The 12874-nt window shown below is 40.5% G+C and overlaps 2 protein-coding genes across 2 annotated transcripts in view; both read right to left on the bottom strand.

The window, feature by feature from the left end:
* LOC139397574 (sodium-driven chloride bicarbonate exchanger-like) overlaps nucleotides 1–2269 on the bottom strand; it is a 51854-nt gene extending 49585 nt beyond the window's left edge. Inside the window, exon 1 of the mRNA XM_071144192.1 lies at nucleotides 2154–2269. Coding sequence (XP_071000293.1) covers nucleotides 2154–2201 — 48 coding nt within the window. The 5' untranslated portion in view covers nucleotides 2202–2269. The remainder of the gene's footprint in view (nucleotides 1–2153) is intronic.
* Nucleotides 2270–7071: 4802 nt separating this feature from the next.
* LOC139397600 (T-box brain protein 1-like) lies at nucleotides 7072–11729 on the bottom strand. The gene is given in 7 exon segments (XM_071144194.1): nucleotides 7072–8803; nucleotides 9628–9689; nucleotides 9860–10018; nucleotides 10278–10399; nucleotides 10627–10781; nucleotides 11043–11633; nucleotides 11635–11729. Coding segments are annotated over 7 exon segments (2019 nt in total). The 3' UTR covers nucleotides 7072–7968.
* Nucleotides 11730–12874: the final 1145 nt, after the last annotated feature.

Below are 12874 nucleotides of genomic sequence, written 5' to 3'. Positions count from 1 at the left end.
AGCACAGGATCAGAACAGGCTCATCCACCTGTCAGTCACCACACCAGTCAATGCAGACAGAGGATTGTATTTTGGGGGTTATATAAAAAGCTGCTTTACTGTCAACAGCAAATGGATAATGAAAACAAATCTCTTCGGAAGTGATTATAGCAGCACAGATGTCGGTAGTGCATAAACATGTTTTGTTTTTAATTTAATCTGGACTAGTTTGCAAAATGTTCATTGCATCCTTCCTTCCAAATCAAGTCAAACATTACTTGTCACATGCTTTGTAAACAACAGTTGTAGACTACCAGAGAAATGCTTACTTATGGGCCCTTCCCAACAATGCAGAGAGAAAGAAAATAGAGCGACAATATCGAAGTAAAACACGTAATAACAAAAGTAATAATAAATACACAATGAGTAGCGATAACTTGGCTATATACCAGTACCGAGTCGATGTGTAGGGATATGAGGTAATTGAGGTAGATATGTAGATATAACTAGGAATAAAGTGACTAGTCAACAGGACAGATACTATACAGAAGCTGCAGTGTCTGCGATGAATCAAAAAAAGTTTGTACAAAAAAGGGTCCATGCAGATAGTCCGGGTAGCTATTTGGTTAACTAATTAACTAACTACTTAGCAGTCTAATGTTGGTGGACTTGGCGCATCGGTACCGTTTGCCGTGCGGTAGCAGAGCGGCGAACAGTCTATGAAAAGGGTGGCTGGAGTCTTTGACAATTTTTTAGGTCCGTCCTCTGACACAGCCTGGTATAGAGGTCCTGAATGGCAGGGCAGGGAGCTGTCCTGGGCCGTATGCACTGCCCTCTGTAGCACCTTGCGGTCGGATGCTAAGCAATTCCACAAGCACTCACAGACATGCTAAACTGAGGCTGACATCAGAGGCCCGTGCAGTTGCTGGATATTCCCTTAGGAAGCCCATCACCCCCCAATGCAGCCAAACCAAATACTGTCCCAGTTCTATGCAGTGCAAGATATAAGCAATACACTAGCTACAAGTTATAACTATACACAAGTTGTAACTTTGCCCACAAGCAATTATTGAATACAATTTTCTGCCTGGTTACAGACACCCATGGTCCTGTGATCCCTGGTCAAAATTAGTGCACTGTGAAGGGAATAGACTGCCATTTGGGATGTATGCAACTTGTCTGATCACTTAACTCAAGGCTCTCTGATCGTTAGCAGGGCACTTGGCAGGCACCCTGAGACTATCCCCAAGGATATGATTATGCAACCTCATAGATCAATCAGGCTTATGAGTTCATAGGTTGCACTAATGTGTCTGTGAATCGGTGGATGTTCGTGTAAACATACTGTACAATCTATTTCCCTGGGTTCATATAAAGTACTACATGACCTTGGTGCATGGGGTCACCACTGGTTTTACCAAATTAAAATCAAATGTCATCTGCCAGAGAAGAAGCACTTACTAACTATAATTAGGAAATTAATGAAATGTGTATAGGCCTGCAATGGTGAGCTGCACTCTTCAGTCACAGAAAGACCGCTTTTTTATACAGATTTACTCGTTTATTTATGAGCAATATGTTTATATTCATATTTTATAACCCAGTGGTATAATTTGTCCTGTTTGACTCACCAAATCCTTGTGCAAGGAATTTCCTCCTAGAAGAAAATGAAGAATTCTGTTCTATTATATTCTACATGACACGAGTCTATAGACTATTGAGGAAAAGAGAACTATATCTAAATGCACTGATTTTATAATGAAAACAGGTGGAAGCCTATAATAGAATGTCTTCATAACATCAAATCAAAGCTGTCCAAAATATTTCCTTGACCAAAATTGCATTTCACATTTATGCATAGGTTAGAACGCTTGGTGTGTGAAAAGAATATGGTATATTTTATGCTACTGCAGGTGGTTGATATAACCACGGTAGCAGATTGTTTATATTATTTTTATATACCGGCTTTCCTGTTTATCTAATTGTGTCAATATCGCTGGTGATATCGGCTGTGACACTGTAGTACATTCCACATGTTACTTGTCATCATCTAAATCACTTTCACTGCCAAAATATCTGGATCATAACGATGCACGCGGGATGTAGTCAATGTGCGCCACAAAGATAATAACGTCCGCTGAGAGCAGTACAATGGGGGGTGAGTGGCTCCTTACCGTTGGCAGCAGCGGTTCCATTTGAGCTCCTTGGTCCTTGATGTCCATGTTCTGTTGCGTGAACAATAATGGGTCCGTGTGTATGGAATGGTGGTAGTCAACTGTTATTTTCACTATTTCTGTCAGGTCTGAAAAGTGCGGTGCAGAAAAAAACCACGAATTGACACGCTATGGTCACATGTTTAGCAGTCGTGAAGCCCTGCCAGATAATTATTCCTCACAGGGGCGCAGTTTATATTATATCCATGCAAAACAAACCATGAGCATCCTTTTTGCTTTGTCGTGACGCGGCAGAATAGATTATCGGGGCCCTTCTCTTTTGCCCATGATGTTGGTAGGCTACCTTTTTGAACGGATGATGCTGGTAGACTACCGTATCTCGTTGAAGTGTTTGTGATTACAAAATGACAATTCTAAAGAACAAGACAGATTCAACACAGGAGACAAATTTACACAACTCTGACTCAAACTACAGCACTAGGCTAGAAACCAGAGCATATAATGTCATTTTAAAATGTCCATGTCTTTTAAAAGTCACGTTTATTTTAAGGGAATTCGTTTTATTTATTCAAATGTGTAATGGGTAGTGTATAAAGGATAGATGTGAATGCATGGCAGTAAATATGTGGCTGAGAAAAAAGTCCATCTACACTTAACATATTCTGCCCCCTCTTGGCTGGTCAATTGCAATGCTCAGGTCATAGGTCATGATAATGTCTCACTTTCCCTAGTCCCCTCCTCTAGACAGCAGCATGCCCTATTCCCACAACAACTGTTGCTTCTCCAAGCCCTGACAGACCATATTACAGTCCAACTCTGAACATTTCTCCATCTCACAACCAGCAGCTCCCCCTGTGCACTCGCTCACTCACCACAGAGATCAGGGCCCATCCTCATAAACTGTCTCAGAATAGGAGTGGATCTAAATGGATTAGGATCTCATGGACAGGCCTTGGAGGTTACCAAGATAGGACATCACACTACTCAGACTGGTCACACCTGACCATTACTAGGCCGTGCTCCCGTCATCCAAATTCAGAGTCCGACTTGGCCTTGGTTCGAAAGCATGGCAGCAGCTCTCCTTTGACTCTCAGCCTCAAAGGGGGAGCCCACGTTGCCCTCCTTTAGGTTTCAGCTGTGCTCCAGTTCCACTCTAAACAACACATCTCTTATGCCCGGTACCAGTCCCATGTCCTCACCATCCACCTCAAACATCATCCCTCACTCCATCCCATCCCTCCTTTCCTCTGGGCACAATACCTGCTGCTAGGCATCATATAAAATATATCAAGTCATAGAATCGTTCAGTCAACTGGCAGAATTGATGCTGTTTTGACTGATTCATCTGAACTATTGTTCATTCTCATAAAGCATAGTTTTGGGAAAGTATTTGATGCCCTCTGGTGTATACAAATGGAACGGCATCAATGAGATACACAGATATTGTAGTAGTATTTGCCTTTAGACCAGAATATTGGTCAATAATGATTGTAGAAAGTAATACTGCATTTGAGAATGCCTTGCATAGCTAAATAGTCTTCATATATCTAAATCATCATGACGTGCAGTACCAGTCAAAAGTTTGGACACACCTACTCATTCCAGGGTTTTTCTTTATTTTTACTATTTTCTACATTGTAGAATAATAGTGAAGACATCAAAACTGTGAAATAACACGTATGGAATCATGTAGTAACCAAAGAAGTGTTAAACAAATGAAAATATATTTTATATTTGCGATTCTTCAAAGTAGCCACCCTTTACCTTGATGACAGCTTTGCACACTCTTGGCATTCTCTCAACCAGCTTCATGAGGTAGTCACCTGGAATGCATTTCAATGAACAGGTTTGCCTTGTTAAAAGTTCATTTATGGAATTTCTTTACTTCTTAATGCGTTTCAGCCAATCAATGTGTTGTGACAAGTAGGGGTGGTATACAGAAGATAGCCCTATTTGCTAAAAAACCAAGTCCATTTTATGGCAAGAACAGCTTAAATAAGCAAAGAGAAATGACAGTCCATCATTACTTTGAGACATGAAGGTCAGTCAATGCGGAAATGTGAAGAACTTTGAAAGTTTCTTCAAGTGCCGTCGCAAAAACCATCAAGCGCTATGATGAAACTGTCTCTCTTGAGGACTGCCACAGGAAAGGAAGACCCAGAGTTACCTCTGCTGCAGAGGATAAGTTCATTAGAGTTACCAGCCTCAGAAATTGCAGCTAAAATAAATGCATCAAAATCTCAACATCAACTGTTCAGAGGAGACTGAGTGAATCAGGCCTTCATGGACGAATTGCTGCAAAGAAACAACTACTAAAGGACACCAATAATAAGAAGAGACTTGCTTAGGCCAAGAAACACGAGCAATGGACATTAGACTGGTGGAAATCTGTCCTTTGGTCTGATGAGTCCAAATTTGAGATTTTTGGTTCCAACCACTGTGTCTCTGTGAGATGCAGAGTAGGTGAACGGATGATCTCCGCATGTGTGGTTCCCACCGTGAAGCAAAGAGGATGAGGTGTGATGGTGTGGGGGTGCTTTGCTGCTGATACTGTCTGTGATTTATTTATAATTCAAGGCACACTTAACCAGCATGGCTACCACAGCATTCTGCAGAGATACACCATCCAATCTGGTTTGTGCTTAGTGGGACTATGATTTGTTTTTCAACAGAACAATTACCCAACACACCTCCAGGCTGTGTAAGGGCTATTTGACCAATAAGGAGAGTGATGGAGTGATGCATCAGATGACCTGGCCTCCACAATCACCTGACTTCAACCCAATTGAGATGGTTTGGGATGAGTTGGACCGCAGAGTGAAGGAAAAGCACCCAACAAGTGCTCAGCTCATCTGGGAACTCCTTCAAGACTGTTGGAAAAGCCTTCCAGTTGAAGCTGGTTGAGAGAATGCCAAGAGTGTGCAAAGCTGTCATCAGGTCAAAAGGTGGCTACTTTGAAGAATCTCAAATATAAAATATATTTTGATTTGTTTAACACTTCTTTGGTTACTACATGATTCCATACGTGTTATTTCACAGTTTTGATGTCTTCACTATTATTCTACAATGTAGAAAATAGTAAAAATAAAGAAAAACCCTGGAATGAGTAGGTGTGTCCAAACTTTTGACTGGTACTACACGTCATGATGATTTAGATATATGAAGACTATTTAGCTATGCAAGGCATTCGCAAATGCAGTATTACTTTCCACAATGTTGACTGGTAGTGAATGTTTGTATTGTCTACCTAAAAGACAATGAACAATAAAATACACAATGTAACATGTAATGCATCATGTTAGCCACAAGATGTCAGTGGTGCAGATACTGTATAGGCTTACAGGTCCTGAGTAACAGGGGGGGGGCTCAGAACCCCCCAATGAGACATGAGCCCCCCTAAATGCAACAAAAGTCCAACTTTAGGGGGGTCTCTAATTTAATCATTCTCCAATTTGTTTAAAAGGCAATGTTACACTGATACAGTGGTAAATATAAAAATTTAACCTTATTTCAAATTAAGCGAACACCCCCAGCTCTATGTCATGGTTTAAACCAGTGACGGTTGGTTCAGTTTATTTCAATTGCAATCATCTCTCTGCCCCGCCTGTCTGCCTCTCTCAATTCAATTCAATTCAATTCAAGGGCTTTATTGGCATGGGAAACATGTGTTAACATTGCCAAAGCAAGTGAGGTAGATAATATATATATATATCTCTCTCTCTGTCTTGAGTTTTCGCTAGCAAACTTGCAGCATTGTATCAATTGGGTGGGTGGGGGAGTGTGTGTGTGTGTGTGTGTGTGTGTGGGGGGGGGGGGGGGTCTTGCCATAGATCCGGCATTTACAAAATTACACTGATTGGCCCAAGGTGGGAGCTATAGTAATTCACTGAAATGTGTTAGTCACATGCAATATGTAAATTGGCCCGGGGGGTGGGGCTCTGCATGGGGGTGACATATTTACTCTTGTTGCCTTGTTTCAACTGGTCCCTCACAGTTTCCAGCTCAGGACAGACACAGCTACATTTTCGTCCCCTATTTCAGCCCCCTTTCAGGTGTCCCGCATTTTCTTTGTGCAAAAAATGATCCATTTGTCAGCAAGAAGCATTCATTAATTCAGGCTACAAGACTGTAGTTCTAATGACAATCACTGAATGTCATTACAAGTTTCGGTGTTTTGTAACAGATGTATTTTTCCATTCATCTAATGGCTGATGTAATGCTTGGATGCTGGAATTATTTTGGAGTAGACAAATGTATGCAGGTAGCATACTTGTTGAAGTGATTATGTTAGACAATCAGATGAAAACATCATGACTGGTTGTGTTCATACCACATTAAAAAGTAATACATGTTCACTATTAAAATACATGTCTTAACTATTAGGCCCATAAAATTACGTGATATGAACTCCCGTGAAAAAAAATGTGACCACTGTATAATTCGCACTTGGGCCCGTCCCTGAATGGGGCCTTTTGCCTAACTTTTGATCAGGCAGAGTTGACCCCTCTGTTCAAAAGTTGTGCACTATGATGCCATTTCACTATGATGCCCCCCCCCCCCCCCTCTCTCTCTCCGTGTATACATTTGAGTTGAAAAAACAATGAATAAAAAAACTTCGAGTTCACTGAGATGCGCTCGTATCTCGCATTTTCGCATAATTTCACACCTTTTCGGTAATGTGGTCCGGAATCTCGACTCCCTTCTGTGCGAACTTGGTTTTATGGTCCCTGTTGTTTAAAGCCCGTGACTTCCAGGCCTACCTATATTAACTTGTAATTAGCCACAAAATCCAAGAATTTTGCCATTCTATGAAAAATTGGTAACTTGTGTTGGAAATGTTTTGGCGTACGTCACGTTTGGTCCATGCATAGGCTACTGTGGATTTAGAAGGATGAAAGCATCTTGGTCCAACGTTTCTATAATTTATTGCGATGAAGCACATTACAGCAGATACAGAAGCTTCCACATACACTAGTACACAATCTGTAAAAAATAATGGAAGGTCCGAAAAAGACGTAAAAATTACAACATTGTTTTTTCCCCTTATTAATGTAGCCTAGTAAAAAGTACACTATATCAACATTTAAAACGTTTATTACCACACCTATAATGAATTTCCATCTTATTTTGCGTAAGATAAAATGGCTGCGTCCTCAAATGTCTAACATCTGGATATTTTGTACTGACACTGTGATTGAACATGATGGGCAAAGAGTAGCCTACTACAATGAGTTCCGAAATAATTAGGCTACATATCCTCCGATCTCGCTCCTACCAGTAAAAGTATGCTACACAACGACATAGCCATCATAGACTCGCAATAGTTATTTTTTTTGTTATCTAACACATTGTATGAGATCACTTGTTTATAGTATAGGCCTACGATATGCGTTTTAAAACACAACCAACGAGTATGTCTACACTTAGAAATATTACAAATGAATTCAATAGTTTACATTAATTTCACAGTATCACTAAAGGGTTAAATATTATGTACATTATTTTCATAATTACAATAGACAATTGCTGTTGGTGAAAAATCTTCAAATTAAATAAATAGCCTATTGTATTAAGGCCTATCAGATAGCAAACTAATACTGTTAAATGGAAGAATCTCGCCTAAATTTGCCTAGTATGCCTATGCACTACGACGCAACATCTTTAAATCGTTCGTCAATGTTGGCCCAAGACAGGGTGTGCATTGCAACTGATAGGCCTGTCCGTTGGATATTATCAGTTGGATATGGGCTACAGATAGATGGATCTAAAAATAACACATGGGTCATGCGTTTTTTTCCCCCAGATGTATGGATGTTTAACTGTGTGGATAGAAACTATAGTAACCAATGTCCTTGGCGCAATTTTTCTCACACTCTCTTGGCGCCAACATCTCAGATTTCAACTGGGTTTCCGAAACCGGTGTGGCAGACGGTGAAATTCTTCTCCGTTTGGCTTGCTCAAAAATACCAGAATCACTTGAATCAATCGACTTGATTGAAGACGGCGTCTCTATCCAGCTGGATTCGGATAAGTCTTTTGGTTTTGCCTCATCGGACCCTCCGATGGGTGACCTTTCTGTTGGAATGGTGTCGGCGTCATCAACCAGGTAGTTAGAGGTGCCTGATCTGCCGCCAACAGAATTTGTGGGCCAGCAGGATAGAACAGGACTAGACTTACTGCAGTACTGGGGTGGTGTGCGTGTGCCCCAACCGGATGGGTCGGCATAGTAACCGAGAGGTCTGCTTGAGCACCCTGCAGTGGGCAGGGGAAGGGCCTTTACTCCAGCGGCTGCATATGACAGCAGGGTGGCCGCGTTACCCGCAAAATCAGCAGCCGCGGCGGCATCGTATGCCGAGGCGGCAAAGTCCAGTCGGTTATTGGCAGGGGTGACAAACCATCGCTGCGGGGATGCAACTGTGGGTTCTTCGGTTTGTTGCGGGGATAGCAAGCTGTTACTAAGTGGGACGCTGCGGTCCGTGCCAGGACCAGTCCCTACGCCAGGGTGAAAGCGAGATTTGGCATAACTGCTGACAAATTGGTCCTGTAGGAAAGAACCAGCCATGGCATATCTCGCACCAGGCATGATCTGAGAGCGAGGCGAGTCACCCGGTGATGGCGTTAACCGGTCAATGTCGCAACCTGTGTAGACACTGAAAAGATGAGGGAGAAACATACAAACAAACTATGAATCATGAGAAATATCCGTCACTGCCAATGTGCAAGAATGGAAGAAACTTTCACAAATGCCAATTTGATACAAATGCAGAAGGAACTAGGCCTAGGACTACCTACATTTTTTGGGGACATCATCAAATAATTATTATCATCTAACCAGTGGCCTGATAAAAAGTCACCATAATGTGGTTATTATAGTGGACTGAGGCCTACTGCAAATTATAATTAGGCATATGCTTATTCATGTGTCCCCATTCAAATTAAACGGAAACTTGAACCTTGATAGGCTAATTCGTTATCGATGCTGATCACATTTTAAGATTATTGATATTGAAGAGCCAACGTGGACACAACATATACTATATACCGATCCTCGCACCCAATGAACGCACGTCCCAAGAATTTGATAGGCCTATATCATATACGATACGGCTGTATATATGACTTCTCATGAATAGCCTATTTTGTTCATTTGCAATAGCCTAACGAAAAACCTAACAATCTCACAATATAACGAAAAACTTGCTGTATTAGAAATGTTGGTTAAAAGTTTTCCTGCGATTGAAATTTATGTAGATTAAAATGTAGCATGAGCAAAAAATATTGAGGCATAATTAGGCCACACTTAATTTACATTAAAAGGATCTCTATCATTTGAATTGCCTCAAATGGGTTCTCCAATTAATTTACCTGTATCATTTAATTTAATTTCTAATCGGAGAGAGGCAGAACCAAGCAAAACAAACGGGATTAAACACAAACAATAAAAGCACAAATAGTAATTGACAAATAGTCTTACGTGTCATAGTTGTCCCGAAATCCTTTAGCAAATGGATTGTGGTCGATTTTTAGCTGCGTAATCTGCACAGAAAAAAAAGGCAGATTTGAACGAATAACAGGTGCTTGTTGTTTTCTACCGTTCCAAATCCTAATATACCGAAGGAAATGTGCTTTTGGATATAGGCAACAATACTATAATACTTAACGAATGGAATTATCGTCAATAACATTTTTCAAAATGATTTTCTTACGTCTGTATTCTGGTATGCTGTGACTGCGATAAACTGTGTTTCTGGGAAAGTGAACGTTTGTACTCTTCCAGGTTGGCTGGAGTCCTCGGTTCCATCTTCGTTGACTTCCACTACATGGAGCCTGGGTTGGTACTTGTGAAGGGATTGTAGAACCACCATCTGGGGGTACAAGGAAGATATTCCATAAAATACCTTCGTTTTGAAGAAAAATAACACCTTTTATAAAAATTGTTATTTAGACTTTAGATTATGATAAATTATTGAGGAGGAACATAATAAGCGAACTATTATGTAACTGCAGGTGTGAGCACAACAAACTCTCCTTACTCAATAGTTGAGGGTCTTTGAACGTTTCTGGTCGTACTATTTAACGTTTTGTTTTATAGCCTGTATCTAAAATTAAAATGTCGTAGCTGACCTGTCCCGTGTTATTTGAACCTCCTTTATTGTTCGTTAACTTCAGCTTTCCAAATGAGATTTCTTGGCGCATCCAGTGCGCCCCGGTGTTTGGAGAGTCAGGGTGCATATACACCCTGTTTCCTGTGGAAAATAAAGGCATTAAATACATTGAAATGCACTGCTATTAGAAAATATCATACAAATATGGATTTTCAATTATATTAATTAGATCATATATTTGTTTGGGTTGTATTAGTTCAATGTTGCGTGTTAGCTTGCCATTGCAGAATCAAGGCCTACGTTTATCTTAATTATCAACCATTATCTTCACTGTACACTTCACCGAGATGTAGGCTACAGGAACGTACCTGTCACGTTTGTATCCGCTTTGCCACATGGCACCCACTTGCCACCTTGGAATCGCCAGTGATTTGGATCAGCAAGAATAACATCCACAAATATATTGTAGTGCGCCGTCGGGTCGAGACCAGAAATGTTGAAACTCAAAAAGGGGAACATCCGTCTGTAATAATACAAAGAATAATCATATAAATGTTGTGCGCTGATGTGATATCAGGCGATGTGTCATGCGTAACAGACCAGCACTTTTGTTGATCTATCACATTGTGAAATCATTTGTGAAACAATCTAATAAAATATATAGTCAGTCAAACATGTTCAATTATATTGAGAATATAGACAATATTTTGAACGAATTACAATTGCAATCACCTTCCACCCCAGACTTGTGGTGAAAAGGATGTAACTGGAGAGGGATACCTACCGTCCTTGTTTAGTGATTATCATCTCTGTTTGATGTCTGTGAAACTTCAGCCACAGGGCCCTGTTGCACAGATATACCTGCGCTTTCCCAGGCACCAGCCCAGCTTGCGCGGAGGAAAACTGGTAGAATGCCGCTCCTTGATAAGTGTGTCCATACTGTTGAGCGTATGGGTAACCCGCGGTTGGGTAGCCTTGCGGGGAGCTGTTGGTCAGAAGACTGTTGTACGCTCCATTAGTGATGACTGGATGGTGGGCCATATAACGACTCGGACTCCCAATAGAAAAAGCCGGGTGCGCTGGTCCATGTTGACTCGGATAGGGGAACATAGCACTTGGAGTTGCTGCGACTGACTGTGGTTGGTTAGATTGAGAAAGGATATACCTTTCTCCTGAAGATCCATCGAAATTATGACGAATTTCAGAGACTCCGTGGAGATCAGGAGAGAGTTTTCCTCTCTGGACGTCCCCTGATGCGTCCTTGGAGTCGGAAAAATTGTCTGCCTCTGACTGATTCGTCATCCCCATGGAATTTTTTTTCAGAGGTGAACTTCTCTCCAGGTTGTCACTAGCAGATATAATAGTATGGTCCTGCGAGCTCAGATCCATCGGAGCATGGGTAGCCACTGCCCACATTCAGACATTTCTTGGATAGTACACTAACTGGCAAGATGCAATTCTCGAGCTGCATAGCTCTCAATGACAAACCGCTATTAAGGCAAACTATATGTAAGCTTTTGTCCACGCCTAATAACTCTAATCTAGCAAACGAAAAAACGCCTTCCTATGGTTTGAGGCACTTTGAGTAAGAGAGCAAATAAGCCAATTGACACCATCCTGCAATCAGGAAGGATTTGCTTTTCAATACGCTTCCTTGCTAATGAAACAACTATTGCTATTGGTTAGCTCAAGACAGTAATTTAATAAGACAGCTCTTAATTGGGATAATCATCATGGCTTTTGTGCATAAACCCCATTTGCGTGTAGAGACAATCAATCAGCATCATGTCCTAATTTGATCAAATTAGAACTTTATGTGATGTGTATCACATCTATATGTTAACTATTTCATATCTTTGTGGTGCATTTCCACATGCTCATGTTGGTTGTAGAAACCAATATCAATACAAATAGTCGTGCCGGAAACATACAATTATTGTTTTCTCCCTGTAGATTTTGACATTATTAAGGAAAACGTGCGTTATTTACCTATTAATGTGGTAAGAGTGGTAAAGTATGTTTACCGGGGAAACAAAAATATATTATTAACACAGTAAAAATGACAGGCAATGACAGGCAGTGCACTTCATGCTTTAAAATGTTTGTGATATAGCGTGAAATCATGCCGTTCATCTGAAGATGTGTTTATGAGTCCCAAGGCAGGTAAATATTTTATTACCCTGGTCTAAAGTTTTGAATCAGAGCACTCCACGCGAGTGCCCTGACAAATAAAACAACATAATCAAAATCAGCAAGAATGAAAAAAACAAAATCACCAATCAAATAACATTCTGAAAATAATTTTAAAATTCGATGGACTTGAGACAAAGGAAGTTATTTCACCCAATTTGTATTTCAGAATTCTAACAAATGTGTTTAAATCTTAAGAATTCGTGCGATTTTGTTGAATGATATGATAAGATATCACTGTAATTATTAAACGAGTGGACTCTTTTGAGTTGTATTGTTTGATTAGCAGTTATAGAACTAATTAATTATGCACAGGGGGGGAAAAACTGATATTCCTCTCAAGTATTTAGACTAACTATAGAGGGAACTATTCTGCAGAAAAAGGTCGATCTCATCTTGTCATCTTGACTATTTTTCAGTATTAGA

Source organism: Oncorhynchus clarkii, chromosome 3 (genome assembly GCF_045791955.1).
Source record: "Oncorhynchus clarkii lewisi isolate Uvic-CL-2024 chromosome 3, UVic_Ocla_1.0, whole genome shotgun sequence".
Taxonomy (NCBI): domain Eukaryota; kingdom Metazoa; phylum Chordata; class Actinopteri; order Salmoniformes; family Salmonidae; genus Oncorhynchus; species Oncorhynchus clarkii.
This window is presented reverse-complemented; position numbering and strand designations above follow the sequence as displayed.